We start from the raw sequence: 18,297 nt of genomic DNA, 5'->3' as shown, positions 1-18,297 counted from the left end.
ACTCCTACCGCTTCCACGTGCTAGTGAGAGTAGGAATAGGAAGATTAGACAGATGAATGCGTAGCTTGAGAGCTGGTGCAGGGGGCAGGGATTTAGATTTGTGGATAATTGAGATCTCTTTTGGGGAAGGAGTGACCTGTTCAAGGGGGAATGGGTTATATCTGAACTGGAGGGGGAACTAACATCCTGGCGGCGAGACTTGCTTGAGCCACTTGGGAGGGTTTAAACTAGTTTGGCGGGGGGGTGGGACGCAAAGCAGTAGGGAGACAGGAGAGAAGGTTGAGGACAGCACGGAAGTGAAGGAGAGCACATTAAATAGTAAAGGCAGTGTCAGTAATCCTAGTAGTGGACAGATTAGGCAAAAGCAGGCCAGAGAGCGAGGGAAGTTCAGAAAAAACTGCATTTATTTCAATGCAAGAAGTCTCACGGGCAAGGCAGATTAACTCAGGGCATGGATGGGTACATGGGACGGGATATTACAGCTATTACTGAGACATGGCTAAGGGAGGGACATGACTGGCAGCTCCAAATTTCAGGGTACAGATGCTATAGGAAAGATAGAACAGGAGGTAAGAGAGGAGACCTCTATGACTATGACTCTCAGAGGAGGGGGAATTGCACTTTTGATTAGGGAAAACATCACGGCAGTACTGAGCGGGGATATTTCTGAGGGTTCGCCCACTGAGCCTATATGGGTAGAACTGAGAAATAAGAAGGGGGAAATCACTTTGATAGGATTCCACTATCGACCCCCAAACAGTCAGCAGGAAATTGAGGAGCAAATATGTAAGGAGATTACAGATAGCTCCGAGAAAAATAGGGTAGTAATAGTAGGGGATTATAAATTCCCCAACATTGACTGGGACAGCCATCGTATTAGCGGCTTGGATGTAGAGAAAAATGGTGAGTGTATTCAAGAAGAATTTCTCATTCAGTATGTGGATGGCCCAACTAGAGAGGGGGCAAAACGTGACCTCCTCTTGGGACTAAGGAAGGGCAGGTGGCAGAAGTGTTAGTGAGGGATCACTTTGGAACCAGTGACCATAATTCCATTAGTTTTAAGATAGCTATGGAGAACGATAGGCCTGGCCCAAAAGTTAAAATTCTAAATCGGGGCAAGGCCAATTTTGATGGTATTAGACAGGAACTTTCAAAAGTTGATTGGGGGAGTCTGTGGGCAGGCAAAGGGACAGCTGGTAAGTGGGAGACTATCAAAAGTGTGTTAACCAGGGTTCAGTGTAAACACATTCCTTTTAGAGTGAAGGGCAAAGCTGGTAGAAGTAGGGAACCCTGGATGACTCGGGATATTGAGGCCCTGGTCAAGAAGGAGGAGGAGGCACATCACATGAATAGGGATCAAGTGGATTCCCCGAAGAATATAGAGGGTGTAGGAGTAAAATTAAGAGAGAAATCAAAAGGGTAGAAAGGGGACACGACATTGCTTAGGCAGATAAGGCAAAGGAGAATCCAAAGAGATCTACAAATACATAAAAGACAAGAGTAACTAGGGAGAGAGTAGGGCCTCTTAAGGATCAACACGGTCATCTATGTGCAGATCCACAAGAGCTCCTAAGTGAATATTTTTCATCAGTATTTACTGTTGAGAAAGGCATGGATGTTAGGGAACTTGGGGAAATAAATAGTGATGTCTTGAGGAGTGTACATATTACAGAGGAGGTGCTAGAAGTCTTAAAGCGCATCAAGGTAGATAAATCCCCAGGACCTGATGAAGTGTATCCCAGGACGTTGTGGGAGGCTAGGGAGGAAATTGCGGGATATTTGAATCATCAACAGCCACAGGTGAGGTGCCTGAAGATTGGAGGGTGGCAAATGTGCCTTTGTTTAAGAAGGGCTGCAGGGAAAAGCCTGGGAACTACAGGCCGGCGAGCCTAACATCTGTAGTGGGTAAATTGTTAGAGGATATTCTTAGAGACAGATCTACAGGCATTTAGAGAGGCAAGGATGGCTTAAGTCAGTCAGCATCGCTTTGAGAGTGGAAAATCATGTCTCACAAATTTAATTGAGTTTTTTGAAGACGTAACCAAGAAGGTAGATGAGGGCAGTGCAGTTGATGTTGTCTACATGACTTTAGCAAGGCCTTTGACAAGGTACCGTATGGTAAGCTGTTGCAGAAGGTTAAATCTCATGGGATCCAGGATGAGGGAGCCAGCTGGATACAAAATTGGCTTGATGACAGAAGACAGAGGGTGATTGTAGAGGTTTGGTTTTCAAACCGGAGGCCTGTGACCAGCGGTATGCCTCAGGAATCGGTGCTGGGTCCACTGTTGTATGTTATTTATATTAATGATTTGGATGAGAATTTAGGAGATAACGTCACTACATTTGCAGATGATACCAAGATTGGTGGCATTGTAGACAGTGAAGGTTATCTAGGATTGCAATGGGATCTTGATCAATTGGGCTGACGAATGGTAGATGGAGTTTAATTTAGATAAATGCGAGGTGATGCATTTTGGTAGATTGAATCAGTTAACGGTAGGACATTGGAGACAATGAGAGAGCAAAGAGATCTAGGAGTACAGGTTCATAGCTCCTTGAAAATGGAGTCACAGGTGGATAGAGTGGTGAAGAAGGCATTTAGCATGCTAGGTTTCATTGATCAGAACATTGAATACAGGAGTTGGGACGTCCTGTTGAAATTGTACAACACATTAGTAAGACCACACTTGGGATACTATGTACAGTTCTTGTCACTCTATTATAGAAGGGATATTATTAAAGTAGAAAGAGTGCTGAAAAGATTTACTAGGATGCTACCAGGACTTGATGGTTTGAGTTATAAGAAGAGGCTGGATAGACTGTCGCTTTTTTCCCTGGAGCGTAGGAGGCTGTGGGGTGATCTTATAGAGGTCTATAAAATAATGAGGGGCATAGATCAGCTAGTCAGTCAACATCTTTTCCCAAAGGTAGAGGAGTCTAAAACTAGAGGGTATAAGTTTAAGGTGAGAAGAGAGAGATACAAAAGGATCCAGGGGGCAATTTTTTCCAGAGGGTGGTGAGTGTCCGGAACAAGCTGCCATAGGTAGTTATAGAGACGGGTACAGTATTGTCTTTTAAAAAGCATTTAGACAGTTACATGGGTAAGGTGAGTATAGAGGGATATGGACCAAACGCGGGCAATTGGGACTAGCTTGCGGGTTAAAAAAAAGGGCGGTATGGACAAGTTGGGCCGAAGGGCCTGTTTCCATGTTGTATGGCTCTATGGTTTGAGATGGTTGTTGGGAAGGGGGGGGAAATAGGAAGCATTGCATGTGAAGGAACGGAGAAAGACTGGACAAACCTGTTGCTGATGGGCTGACTTTTCAATTCGTAGAAGCTTTCCGAACTTTTTGGATACAGAAGTTCACTGACGTCAATGTCAGCAACAATTCCTGATTCCGGTTGCACTGAATTCACACTGGAACACAGAGAAACGTTGCATTATCCAACAGAGTGTGTATATCATCCCCAGTAAATCGAGAGCATGACATTGAAGGAAAACTAGTGGAAGGCGAGAGGCAGCTGGATCAGTGGAATGCACTGTTACTTGTAACAGTCCTGTGTCACATCAGCCATGCTACCGATGGCACCAATACCAGCTGCCCATGTTTCATGAACACAGCGTGGACCTACTCCTTCAAGCATGGGGCGGTTGAGCATGGCAGCTGAGCAGAATGCTGCTCGCACACACACACACCTCACAAGAGAATCACGGAGGAAATATCAGGTGCTCTGTACCACACTTAGTGCGATCAACTACCAGAGCAAAGGCCAGAAATGGAGGGGGAGAGTGCGAGTGAACATTTTTACACTGAAGGTGATCATTTTTACAATATTTTCTAACTTTTTCATCTTCAGGAAATGGTCTTCCCCTGCTGCAGGGGTTGAGGCTAGTTGGTTGGTGAGTATCTCAGCTGCTTTGAGGAACAGTGCAAAGAAAAAGACAAGAAACTGGTAAGAGGATTGGCCGTTGTAAGGGGCAGTGTGTGAAACACTAGCACCTGGAATAAGGGAAAGTTAGGGCCTATGTGGTGTGATTACGCAAGTAATCCAAAACAGAATAGAGTGAACGCAAGAGGACTAAGGTTAAGACACGGCAGGGCAGCTCAGACAAGTCCTGTAATCGGTACAAAGTCATGGGCACATCGGTGTTCTAGACCAGCAGTTCCCAGCCTTTTATACCTCTACATTGTAAAAGATTTTGAAGCACACCTCCTATTTTCTCTGAACTGCCCTCTAGCAAGACTTTTTTAGAGCAATTTTCCACCTGTGTTTGCCATCAGCAGTTTCTAAGTTTTACTGTGCACGTGTGAATGTCAAAAATCTGATTTCCACCATAATAGTGCTCAGCACCGATAGCGTTAGTTCTAGGGGGCGGCACGGTGGCACAGTGGTTAGCACTGCTGCCTCACAGCGCCAGGGACCCGGGTTCGATTCCCAGCTTAGGTGGAGTGTGCACATTCTCCCCATGTCTGCGGGGGTTTCTTCCAGGTGCTCCAGTTTCCTCCCACAGTCCAAAGATATGTAGGTTAGGTAAATTGGTCATGATAAATTCTCCCTCATTGTATCCGAACAGGCGCCGGACTGTGGCGTCTAGGGGATTTGCACAGTAACTTCATTGCAGTGTGAATGTAAACCTACTTGTGACGAATAAATAAACTTTTAAATTTTACTTTAAACCTGGGCCATTGACTTGGAAAATTGTAAACGATACAATATAAACTGTATAAAGAGAACCGTGATGTCATTAAAAACCACAGTTCACAAATCATTTATCCAGTTCATACACGATTTAATATTTTGAAACGAGCAACATGAATGTTGACTGTTTCTCTCCACAGATGCTGTTGATTATGAGTTTTCCCGGCATGTCAGATTTCCAGCATCTGCAGTATTTTGCTTCTGTATTAATATTTTCAGTACTATTACTTCAGATAGAAAAATTAAGTTTGGGAAAAAATGGTAACATAATAAAAAAGAAAAAGGAGGAAGTTGAAGTGCAGGACAGAAGTCCCAGCATAATGCTAATCTCATATCTTGGCATTAGCTAAACAAAACTTTTGAAACAAGTTATTGGCATGGTTTCAATATTGTGATATTCAGAACAGCATATGCCTTTTTTTTTAACCTCTGTCTCTCGCTCACTTGTGAACAGAATTCCCACTCACCTGAAGAAGGGGCTTGGGGCTCCGAAAGCTTGTGTGGCTTTTGCTACCAAATAAACCTGTTAGCCTTTAACCTGGTGTTGTTAAACTTCTTACTCTCGCTCACTTCCCAGGGTTCTTGCACCCTTTTAGAGTTTTCACTTTTTTGTCTTTTTTGATTCAGCTCCAATGTTAAGTTAAGCTAAGTTTATTTATTAGTCACAAGTAGTCTTACATTAACACTGCAATGAAGTTACTGTGAAATTCCCCTAGTCGCCACACTCCGGCGCCTGTTCAGGTACACAGAGGGAGAATTTGGCATGGCCAATTTACCTAACCTGCACATCTTTGCACTGTGAGAGGAAATCGGAGCACCCGGAGGAAACCCATGCAGACACGGGGAGAACGTGCAAACTCCACACAGACAGAGACCCAAGCCGGGAATCGAACCCGGGTCCCTGGCGCTGTGAGATAGCAGTGCTAACCCACCGTGCCGCCCTTTGGTCATGTGCATGGGCCTGACCCCCAACATAAAAAATCTAAACCATGCACGCACAGCTCTTTCCCAGCGGCACATGCACGGGAGGCCTGAGATTCGTCAGGTCTTGGAGATGCCAAGACCCAATGAAACTTATAGAACATTGAAAGACCTGGATAGAGTGGACATGGGAAAGATGTTTCCATTAGTGGAAGAGGCTAGGATCCGAGGGCACAGCCTCAGAGTAAAAGGACGACCCTTTAGAACCGAGATAAGGAGGAATTTCTTCAGCCAGAGGATGGCGAATCTATGGAATTCATTGCCACAGAAGGCTGTGGAGTCCAGGTCATTGAGTGCTTTTAAGACAGAGATAGATAGGTTCCTGGTTGCTAAGGGGATCAAGGGTTACGGGGAAAAGGCGGGAGAATGGGGTTGAGAAACTTACCAGCCAAGGTTAAATGGCGGAGCAGACTCGATGGGCCGAATTCTGCTCCGATATCTTACAGTCTTATGTCGACCACAGAGCTGAAGACAAAGGTTAGTTTTAGTTTAATTACATGAATTTCGAATCATTTTGAATCTTTTTCTCGCAGCACACTTGAGAGGGTCTTCACGGCACACCGATTGGTAACCACTCTCCATATGTGCAGGAAGTTCTGCCAGCTGCAGAAACTTGAGCTCCTGGTTTCAGAGCTCGAGCGGTACCTGGAGTCACTGCAGCCTTTCTGCAAGACTGAGAGTTACAAAGAACAAAGAAAAGTACAGCACAGGAACAGGCCCTTCGGCCCCCGAATCTTGTGCCGACCATGATGCCCTAACTAAACTAAAAAAAACCTTCTGCCCTTTTTTGGTCCATATCCCTCTATTCCTTCTCTATTGATTAACCCATCCAGATGCCTCTTAAATGTTGCTGATGTGCCTGATTCCATCACTTTGTATGGCTGCATGTTCCAGGCACTCACCACTCTCTGCGCGAAAAACTTCCCCTGCACATCTCCCTCAAACCTTCGCCCTCTCACCTATGCCCCCTTGTAATTAACACTTCCACCCTTGGAAAAAGCCTCCGACCATCCTATCACATGGACAGCAAGTCCAGAGAGGTGGTCACACTGTAGCTTAAAGGGCCTGGAGGCTGAGAGGGAATGGGTGGGCCGAGAACTGGACAGGTAGCACAGGAGTCCTCTAGGGTCCCGCTCAGAAATCAGTTTTTCGCTTTGGGAGCTAGTGAGGGGACGCTGGTTCCACAGAGGAGTGAAGTCATGGCTGGGTTTGTGGTACCACAAGCAGCTCAGCTGCACAGGAGGGGAGGAGGAAGGGAAGAGCGATAGTGACAGGGGATTCATTATTTAGGGGAACCGACAGGCATTTCTGTGGCTGGAGACACGACTCCAGGATGGTATGTTGCCTCCCTGGTGTCAGGGTCCAGGATGTCACAGAGCAGCTGCAGGAGATCTCTTTGGGGGATGGTGAACAGCCAGAGTGCACATTGGTCCAAATGACTTAGGTAGGAAGAGATTCAGCAATCAGAATTTAGGGAGCTAGACAGAAAATTAAAAAAGTTAAAGTCTATTTATTAGTCACAGGTAAGGCTTACATTAACACCGCAATGAAGTTACTGTAAAATTCCCCTAGTCGCCGCACTCAGCACCTGTTTGGGTCAATGCACCTAACCAGCACGTCTTTCAGAATGTGGGAGGAAACCGGAGCACCCGGAGGAAACGGGGAGAACGTGCAAACTCCACATAGACAGTGACCCAAGCCGGGAATCGAACCCGGGTCCCTAGCGCTGTGAGGCAGCAGTGCTAACCATTGTGCCACCGTGACATCAAAGATAGTCATCTCTGAATTATTCCCAATGCATCATGAAAGTGAGTACAGAAATAAGAGGAGAAGGCAGATGAATGTGTGGCTGGAAAGAGCCACAGGGAGGGCTTTAGATTCCTGGGACACTGGGACTGGCTCTGTGGGGAAATGGCACCTGTACAAGCCAGACGGACTGCACCTGAACAGAGCTGGGACTGAGTTCCTTATGGGGCGCTTTGCTAGTGCTGTCGGGAGGGCTTTAAAGCAACTCAGCAGGGATGTGGAAACCAAGAGGAAATATTAGAGAAGAATACCAGGATGCACAAAATGCTGGGTGGGACAGATAACACTAGTATAGAAAACAGTAAGCTAATAAGTGAAATTGAAATAAAAGAGAAAGTAATGACATAGAACACAGAAACTAGGAGTAGGCCATTCAACCCTTTGAACCTGCACTGCCATTCGATATGATCACAGCTGATCCTCAATCTCAACGCCATATTCCTGTTTTCTCCCTGTACCCTTTGAAGCTGTTAAGATCTAAAAGATTATCCATCTCTTTATCGAATACATTCAGTAACTTTTCCTCCACAGCCTTCTGTGGTGGAGAATTCCACAGGTTCACTACTCTTTGAGTGAAGAAATGTTTCCTCATCTCAGTCCTAAATGGTCTACCTCATATCCTGGGACTGTGTCTCCTGGTTCAATATTCCCCAGCAAGGAGTCTAACAACACCAGGTTAAAGTCCAACAGGTTTATTTGGTAGCAAACGCCACTAGCTTTCGGAGCGCTGCTCCTTCGTCAGATGGAGTGGAAATCTGCTCTCCATCTGATTTCCATCTGGATTTCCACTCCATCTGACGAAGGAGCAGCGCTCCGAAAGCTAGTGGCGTTTGAACATAGAACATAGAACATAGAAAGCCACAGCACAAACAGGCCCTTCGGCCCACAAGTTGCGCTGATCATATCCCTACCTCTAGGCCTATCTATAGCCCTCAATCCCATTAAATCCCATGTACTCATCCAGAAGTCTCTTAAAAGACCCCAACGAGTTTGCCTCCACCACCACCGACGTCAGCCAATTCCACTCACCCACCACCCTCTGAGTGAAAAACTTACCCCTGACATCTCCTCTGTACCTACCCCCCAGCACCTTAAACCTGTGTCCTCTCGTAGCAACCATTTCAGCCCTTGGAAATAGCCTCTGAGAGTCTACCCTATCCAGACTTCTCAACATCTTGTAAACCTCTATCAGGTCACCTCTCATCCTTCGTCTCTCCAGGGAGAAGAGACCAAGCTCCCTCAACCTATCCTCATAAGGCATGCCCCCCAATCCAGCAACATCCTTGTAAATCTCCTCTGCACCCTTTCAATGGCTTCAACATCTTTCCTGTAATGAGGTGACCAGAACTGCGCGCAGTACTCCAAGTGGGGTCTAACCAGGGTCCTATAAAGCTGCAGCATTATCTCCCGACTCCTAAACTCAATCCCTCGATTAATGAAGGCTAGTACGCCGTACGCCTTCTTGACCGCATCCTCCACCTGCGAGGCCGATTTAAGAGTCCTATGGACCCGGACCCCAAGGTCCTTCTGATCCTCTACACTGCTAAGAATGGTACCCTTCATATTATACTGCTGCTTCATCCCATTGGATCTGCCAAAATGGATCACCACACACTTATCCGGGTTGAAGTCCATCTGCCACTTCTCCGCCCAGTCTTGCATTCTATCTATGTCTCGCTGCAACTTCTGACATCCCTCCAAACTATCCACAACACCACCTACCTTGGTGTCGTCAGCAAACTTACCAACCCATCCCTCCACTTCCTCATCCAGGTCATTTATGAAAATGACAAACAGCAAGGGTCCCAGAACAGATCCCTGGGGCACTCCACTGGTCACTGACCTCCATGCAGAGAAAGACCCCTCCACAGCCACTCTCTGCCTTCTGCAGGCAAGCCAGTTCTGGATCCACAAGGCAACAGCCCCTTGGATCCCATCCCATGCTACCAAATAAACCTGTTGGACTTTAACCTGGTGTTGTTAGACTCCTTACTGTGTTTACCCCAGTCCAACACCGGCATTTCCACATCATCAATATTCCCCAACCAGGGAAAACATCCTCTCTGCATCTAGTCTGTCCAGCCCTGTTAGAATGTTATACATTTCAATCAGATCTCCTTTCATGCTTCTAAACTCTGGTCAATACAAGCCCAGTCGAACCAACTTCTCCTCATGGGGCAGATTTCTTTCCTGTCTGTCAACCAATTCTCGATCCATGCCAATACATTACACCCAATCCCACATGCCTTAATTTTGCCCACTAACCACTTATCACTAGCCTCTGAAAGTCCAAATACACCACATTCACTGGTTCGCCCTTATCTATGAGTTACATCCTCAAAAAACTCTAGTAGATTTGTTAAGCACGATTTGCCTTTCATCAACCCATGCTGGCTTTGTCCAATCGTGTTAATGCTTTCCAAATATTCTGTTACCATGCATTTTATAATAGATGCCAGCATCAGTTTTACTGTGCATGTATGTGAATGCACAAAGTATAGTAACTAAGATTGGGGAGTTACAGGTGAAGAATGCATTGGACAAATATGATTTTGTGGTGATGAGAGAGACCTGGTCTCAGGAAGGGCAAGACTGGGTGTTAAATATTCCTGAGTACAAGGTGTTCAGAAAAGATCGGAAAGGGAGGAAAGCGGAGGGGCGGCTGTATTGGTTAGGGCGAACATTGAAAGGCTGGAGAAAGAGGATGTCGCAGAGGATTCGAGGACAGAATCAATTTGGCTAGAGCTAAGGAACAAAAAGGGCGCAGTTACATTGCTCAGTGTAGGCTGTAGACTACCAATTAGTCGGAAGGATGTAGAACAAATCTGCAGGGAAATTGCAGAGAGATGCAAACATTATAGAGTAGTCATAATGGGGGACTTTAATTACCCGGAAAATGGGGATGTAAAGGACGAGGAGGGGCAAATGTTTCTAGATTGTATCCAGGAAAAGATTCTACGACAGTATGTGTCCAGTCCAACAAGAAAGAATGCATTGTTGGACCTGGTTCTTGGAAATAAGGTGGGCCAAATGGATCAAGTTTCAGTGGGGGAACATTTAGGGGACAGGGATCAATATATTGTACGGTGTCGGATGATGATAGAAAAGGAAAATAGGCAATTCAGAGTAAAAATAATTAACTGGGGGAGCGCTGACTTCAATGGGGCAAGAACACAGCTAGGCTGGTTAGACTAGAATGAAAGGTTGGTGGGAAAAACAATAGCTAAACAATGAGCTGTCTTCAAAATAGAAATGGTCCGGACACAGTCAAGTTATATTCCCTTAAAAGTGAAAGGGAGGGCAAACAAATCCAGAGCTCCCTGGATGAACAAGGAGATAGAAATTAGGGTAAGAAAGAACAGGTGTGTTTATGACAGGTGTCAAGTAGAAAATACAGTTCAGAACCAAGAGGAATACAGAAGGTTCAGGGGGAGATGAAAAAAACACATTAGAGAAGTGGAGAGGGATCATGAGAAAAGACTAGCAGCCAACATATAGGGAAATCCCAAAATCTTTTATAGGCATGTAATAGTAAAAAGGATGGTAAAAGCAGTAAGTCCAATTTGGGACCTGAAAGGGAATTTCGGGGGCATGGCTGAGTTATTCATTGAATATTTTGCATTTATCTTTACCAATGAGTTAGATGCTACCCAGGATGGTGACAGTCAGGAAAATTCTGGGCCTAAAAGATTTCAAAATTGCTAAAGAGGAAATGTTGAAGAGATTGTCAGTGGTGAAAATCAACAAGGTATCAGGACCAGATGAGATGATTTATTATTGTCACATGTATTATGCAGTGAAAAGTATCGTTTCTTGCGCGCTATACAGACAAAACATACCGTTCATAGAGAAGGAAAGGAGAGAGTGCAGAATGTAGTGTTACAATCGTAGCTAGGGTGCAGAGAAAGATCAACTTAATGCAAGGCAGGTCCATTCAAAAGTCTGATGGCAGCAGGGAAGAAGTTGTTCTTGAGTCGGTTCGTACGTGACCTCAGACTTTTGTATCTTTTTCCCGATGGAACTTGGAAGAGAGACTGTCCGGGGTGCGTGGAGTCCTTAATCATGCTGGCTGCTTTGCCGAGGCAGCGGGTAGTGTAGACAGAGTCAATGGACGGGAGGCTGGTTTGCGTGATGGATTGGGCTACATTCACAACCTTTTGTAGATGCATCCAGAAATATTGAAGGAAGTGAGAATGGAAGTTGCGCTGGTGATAATCATCCAGTCTTCTCTCGACTCAGGGGAGGTGTTGATTAGGAAAAGCCAGCATGGATGTCCAAAGGGGAAATTGTGTTCAACTAACTTCCTGGAGTTTTTTGAGGTGGTAATGGAAAGAGTTGATGAAGATAATGCTGTTGATGTGGTGTACATAGCCTTTCAGAAGGCATTTGAACAGTGCCAGATAACAGATTTGTGAGAAAGCTCATGGAATAAAAGGCACAGCAGCAACATGGATACAAAATTGGCTGAATAATAGGAAGCAGAGAGTAATGGTCAGTGGATACTTTTCAGATTGGAGGAAGATTTGTAGAGATGTTCGCCAGGGGTTGGTACTGGGATCATTGCTTTTCCTGATACATAATAATTACCTAGATCTTGGTGAGCAGGGAACAATTTCAAAGTTTCTGGATGACACAAAATTTGGGAAGTATTGTAAACCATGAAGAGAACAGTGTAGAACTTCAGAAGAATTTAGACAAGTTGGTGGAGTGGGCAGATCGGTGGCAGATGAAGTTCAATGTGGATAAGCGTGAGGTAATACACTGTGGAAAAACATGGAGAGACAATATAAAATACGGGGTAAAATTCTAAAAGGGGTGTAGGAGCAGAGGGACCTGAGTGTATATGTGCTTAGATCATTGAAGGTGACAGGACAGGTGGGGAGAGCAGTTAATAAAGCATTTAGTGCTCTGGGCTATATTAATGGGGGCACAGAGTACAAGAGCAAGAAGATTATGCTGAACTTACACAAGAGACTAGTTAGACCTCAGCTGGAATATTGTGTACTGTTCTGGGCACCACGCTATAGGAAGGAGGTGAACGCATCAGAGAGAGCGCAGAAGAGGCTTACAAGAATGGTTCCAGGGATGAGAAACTTTAGTTATGAAAATAAATTGGAGAGGTTGGGACTGTTCTCCTTGGAGAAAAGAAGGCTAAGAGGAGATTTGATAGAGATGTTCAAAATCATGAGGAGGCTAGAGAGATAGAGAGGGAGAAACTAACCCTGCTGGGAAAAGGATCAAAAACACGAGGGCAGAGATTTAAAGCGATTTGCAAAAGAAACCAACGCAATGTGAGAAAAAATAACATTGAGTTTTGGGGGTCTGGAATGCTCTGCCTGGAAATGTGGTTGAGGCAGGTTCAGTCAGGGCATTCCAGAGGGCATTAGATGATTGTTTGAATAGAAACAATGTGCAGGGGTATGGGGGAAAGGCACTAAATCACGATGCTTCATTTGGAGAGCCGGTGCAGATTATTGCCCGGTGGCTCTGATATCCATCACTATGAAGCACTTCGAAAGGTTAGCCATGGCACGGATCAACTCTGGCCTTCCAGGTTGCCTGGATCCACTACAATTCACCTATTGCCGCAACAGGTCTACATGCAGACGTCATCTCCCTACACTCAACACAAGAACACCTGGATAACAAAGGCACTTCTGTCAGGCATCTATTAATTAACTACAGCTCAGCCTTCTATACCATTATCCTTTCAAAACTCATCTCCAAACTCCGTGGCCTATGGTTTGGCTCCTCCCTCTGTGACTGGATCCTAGACTTCCTAACTCACAGACCACAATCAGTAACGACAGGCATCAACACCTCCTCCACGATTATCCTCAACACCAGTGCCCCGCAAGGCTGTGTCCTCAGTCCCTTACTATACTCTTTATACACTTATAACTGTGACCAAACTCCGCTCCAACTCCATTTTCAAGTTTGCTGATGACACCACCGGGGTGGGTTGGATCTCAAACAACGGTGAGACGGAGTACAGGAAAGAGCATCTGGTGAAATGGTGCGACAATAATCTCTCCCTCAATGCCAGTTATAGTTAAGAAATTCCACCAGCGCCTCTACTTTCTCAGGAGTCTAAGGAAATTTGGCATGTCCACTACGACTATCACCAATTTTTATAGATGCACCATAGAAAGCATCCTTTCCGGGTATATCACAGCTTGGTATGGATCCTGTTCTACCCAAGAGCGCAAGAAACTATAAAGTGTTGTGAACATAGCCCAATACATCACGCAAACCAGCCTCCCATCCATCGACTCCATCTATACTTCTCGCTGCCTCTAAAAAGCAGCCAGCATAATTTAAGGACCCCACGCACCCCGGACATTCTCTCTTCCACCTTCTTGCGTCGGGAAAAAGATACAAAAGTCTGAGATCATTACCAACGGACTCAAGAACAGCTTCTTCCCTGCTGCCAGACTTTTGAACAGACCTACCTTATATTAAGTTGATCTTTCTCTACACCCTAGCTGTGACTGCAACACTTTATTCTACACGCTCTCCTTTCCTTCTCCCCTATGTACTCTATGAACAACATGTTTGTCTGTATAGCGCAATAAACAATATTTTTCACTGCATACCAATACATGTGACAATAATAAATCAAATGGCCTCCTTCTGTGCTGTAACAATTATGTGATGATCATAGAATCCCTGCAGTGCAGAAGAAGGCCATTCAGCCCACCAAGTCTGCACCAACCACAATCCCACCCAGGCCCTATCCCCATAACCTCATGCATTTACCCTAGCTAGTGAGAGGCATGAGAGCATGGACAGAGTGGATAGTAAGAAGCTTTTTCCCAGGGTGGAAGAGTCAATTATAGGGGGCATAGGTTTAAGGTGCGAGGGGCAAGGTTTAAAGGAGATGTACGAGGCAGATTTTTTTTACACAGAGTAGTGGGTGCCTGGAACTCGTTGCTGGGGGAGGTAGTGGAAGCGGATACGGTAGTGACTTTTAAGGGGCATCTTGACAAGTACATGAATAGGATGGGAATAGAGGGATATGGTCCCCGGAAGCGTAGGGGGTTTTGGTTAAGTCGGGCAGCATGGTTGGTGCAGGCTTGGAGGGCCGAAGGGCCTGTTCCTGTGCTGTCATTTTCTTTGTTCTTTAGTCCCCCTGACACTAAGGGGCAACTTAGCATGGCCAATCCACATAATCTGCACATCTTTGGACTGTGGGAGGAAACCAGAGCACCCAGAGGAAACCCACGCAGGCACGGGGAGAACGTGTAAACTCCACACAGACAGTGACCCAAGCCGGGAATCGAACCCGGGTCCCTGGTGCTGTGAGGCTGCAGTACTAACCACTGCACCACAATTCTGCCCAGATCCCTTTGAACTGTCCTTCCCCACTCTGGTCTACTCTATACTCCCGGCTGATTCATTACCCCACCACCCCTGCCCCTCAATATCCACCTCAGACACCCCCTGCCTTCCCACAGTTCTCAGTTCCACACTGGCATCAACAGTTCTCCCCACCAATCCCCCCCCCTCCTGCACTCATCCTCCTTTCCCTACCCACACAGACTCTCTCCTTCCTAAACTGCCACCCTCACCACTCCCTCTGCCCATACACACCCTAGCGCCCCCTCCCCCCTCCTGTCCGCCCGGCATTGCCTTCACCTACCTCAGCAGATTGATTAGCTCTGAGCTGCAGTCCACGATCACGTACAGGTTCTCCGAATTGAGTGCGGGTTCCGCTGCCGGCGGCCCGGCATCCGACATCTCAGCTCAGACAGAGGGAGCCCGGCTCACTGGCTGTGCGAGTGGGGACGGGGAGGGCTGAGTCACTCCCTCCCAGGCGGAACCACCCGCCGCTCCTGCCGGCAGGGAACAGTGGAAAGCCCCGGGGTTGACTCCGTCCCCCGGGATCGGCTCCCAAGCTCCGGGATCGGCTCCCAGACTCCGGGATCGACTCTCAAGCTCCCGGATCGAGCAGATTCCCCGATCCCGACTCCGCACCAAAATTGAAACAAACAATGATTCCGTCCGTATCCGGGGAATTCCACAGCGGAGAGAGAGACAGCCAATCGGAGCGGGGGAGCTATGATTGACAGCGGCTGCTGACCAATGAGATCCAGCGGTCCGATTTTAGGAGGCGGCACTACCTCCGAATCCTCCAGTACACAAACAGGCCATTCAGCCCATCCAGTCTGCACTGAACCTCCAACACAATATCCCATCCAAGCCCACTCCTCTTCCCTGTCCCTGTAACCCAGACCCTCATTTGGAGTATTGTAAGCAATTTTGGGCCTCGTGTCTAAGGAAGGATGTGCCGGCCTTGGAACGGGTCCAGAGGAGGTTCACAACAATGATAAGACCATAAGACATAGGAGCGGAAGTAAGGCCATTCGGCCCATCGAGTCCACTCCACCATTCAATCATGGTTGATTTCAACTCCATTTACCCGCTCTCTCCCCATAGCCCTTAATTCCTCGAGAAATTATCCCTGATCCCTGGAATGAAGAGCTTGTCGTTATGAGGAACGGTTGAGGACTCTGGGTCTGTACTCGTTGGAGTTTAGAAGGATGAGGGGGGATCTTATTGAAACTTCCAGGATACCGCGAGGCCTGGATAGAGTGGACGTGGAGAGGATGTTTCCACTCGAAGGAAAAACTAGAACCAGAGGGCACAACCTCAGACTGAAGGGACGAAGCTTTAAAACAGAGATGAGGAGGAATTTCTTCAGCCAGAGAATGGTGAATCTGTGGAACTCTTTGCCGCAGAAGGCTGTGGAGGCCAGGTATTGAGTGTCTTTAAGACAGAGACAGATAGATTCTTGATTAATAAGGGGATCAGGGGTTATGGGGAAAAGGCAGGAGAATGGAGATGAGAAAAATATCAGCCATGATTGAATGGCGGAGCAGACTCGATGGACTGAGTGGCCTAATTCTGCTCCTATGTCTTATAGTCTAACCCCACATATTATACCATGGCCAATCCAACTAACTTACACATTTTTGGAGTGTGGGAGGAAATCAGTATACACTCCTATCTTTTGGAGTCTCATCAGTCTGTGCTATTTTCCAACAATCAAAAGTCTATTACAAGGCATCCCAAATACAGTGCTTTATCTCGACAATATTTTAATTACATAAGCCATACCTGAAGAAAACAGGACCAACTTGGAGGAAGTTTTGAAGTGATTTGAAGAAGTAGGGATTAGCTTAAACAGAAGAAATGTACCTTCCAAGTAGACAAAGTTACCTATTTAGGTTTTAGGATGGATGCAAAGGTTTGCATCCTTTGGAAGATAAGGAAAAAGCCATAAAAGAGATTCCACAGCCAATGAACGTCTCTGAATTAAAGTTATTTCTCAGAATGGTAAACTATAATGTGAGATTTCTACAAAAGCCCCACTCTATCAATTGTTAAAGAAACATCAACAATGGAGGTTAGGAGAAAACCAGAAAGAAGCATTAACAAAAAGCAAACAGGCTCTGCAGTTATCAGCATTATTGGTGTACTATGATCTAACTAAGCACTTATTGGTGAATTGCAATGCATCACCGTATAGAGTGGGAGCAGTTTTGTCCCACAGACTGCCTGATGGAGCAGAAAGGCCAATTTTCTTTGCCTCACGGATGTTGTCTGAGGCGGAAAATAAATATTCCCAAATTGATGAAGAAAGCTTGGCATTAATATACGCAGCTGAAAAGTGCCATCGGTACATTTAATGTTGGCATTTTACAATTATTCTGGACCATAAGTCGTTGTTAGGATTATTCAGAGAAGATAAGCCATTGTCGCAAATAGCTTTGGCAAGAGTTCAGAGGTGGACTCTTTCATTGGCCGTGTACAATTACACTTTTCAGCATCGCCCAGGAACACAGATATCTAATGCAGACGCGCTCAGCAGGTTGCCATTTCCACAGACAGTGGCATCACCACCAATTCCGCAAGAGATTGTGCTGGCTGCATGTGATAGAATTCTTGCTGGTATCAATGAAACACATAAGGATGTGGACAGAAAGAGATGATGTGGAGATGCCGGCGTTGGACTGGGGTGAACACAGTAAGAGTTTTAACAACAGGTTAAAGTCCAACAGGTTTATTTGGTAGCAAACACCATTAGCTTTCGGAGCGCTGCTCCTTCGTCAGATGGAGTGGAAATGTGCTCTCAAACAGTGCACAGAGACACAAAAATCAAGTTACAGAATACTGATTGGAATGCGAATCCCTACAGCCAGCCAGATCTTAAAGATACAGACAATGTGGGTGGAGGGAGCATTAAGCACAGGTTAAAGAGATGTGTATTGTCTCCAGACAGAACAGCCTGCAAGTCCAGGAGGCAAGCTGTGGGGGTTACTGATAATGTGACATAAATCCAACATCCCGGTTTAGGCTGTCCTCATGTGTGCGGAACTTGGCTATCAGTTTCTGCTCATTTTCCCCATAACCCCTGATCCCCGTATTAATCAAGAATCTATCTGTCTCTGTCTTAAAGACACTCAATACTTGGCCTCCACAGCCTTCTGCGGCAAAGAGTTCCACAGATTCACCACTCTCTGGCTGAAGAAATTCCTCCTCATCTCTGTTTTAAACCAGGATGTTGGATTTATGTCACAGTATCAGTAACCCCCACAGCTTGCCTCCTGAACTTGCAGGCTGTCCTGTCTGGAGACAATACACATCTCTTTAACCTGTGCTTAATGCTCCCTCCACCCACATTGTCTGTATCTTTAAGATCTGGCTGGCTGTAGGGATTCGCATTCTAATCAGTATTCTGTAACTTGATTTTTGTGTCTCTGTGCACTGTTTGAGAGCACATTTCCACTCCATCTGACGAAGGAG

General features: G+C 46.0%; 1 protein-coding gene across 2 annotated transcripts in view; it reads right to left on the bottom strand.

The window, feature by feature from the left end:
* Positions 1-15,510, bottom strand: part of LOC144506264 (microphthalmia-associated transcription factor-like) — a 48,785-nt gene extending 33,275 nt beyond the window's left edge. Inside the window, exons 1-3 of one of the 2 annotated variants that reach the window (XM_078232132.1) lie at positions 15,131-15,500; positions 6,068-6,147; positions 3,302-3,418 (exon numbers count right to left, since the gene is read on the bottom strand). Coding sequence is in view for 1 of the 2 variants with exons in the window: in XM_078232131.1 (XP_078088257.1) it covers positions 3,302-3,418; positions 15,131-15,228 (215 nt within the window). In the remaining variant the exon portion in view is untranslated. Of the gene's footprint in view, positions 1-3,301; positions 3,419-6,067; positions 6,148-15,130 lie in introns of both variants that reach the window. The other variant, XM_078232131.1, reaches the window with a different exon arrangement.
* Between the last annotated feature and the right edge of the window lie 2,787 nt (positions 15,511-18,297).

The sequence above is a fragment of the Mustelus asterias genome, chromosome 17 (genome assembly GCF_964213995.1).
Source record: "Mustelus asterias chromosome 17, sMusAst1.hap1.1, whole genome shotgun sequence".
NCBI classification, from domain to species: domain Eukaryota; kingdom Metazoa; phylum Chordata; class Chondrichthyes; order Carcharhiniformes; family Triakidae; genus Mustelus; species Mustelus asterias.
This window is presented reverse-complemented; position numbering and strand designations above follow the sequence as displayed.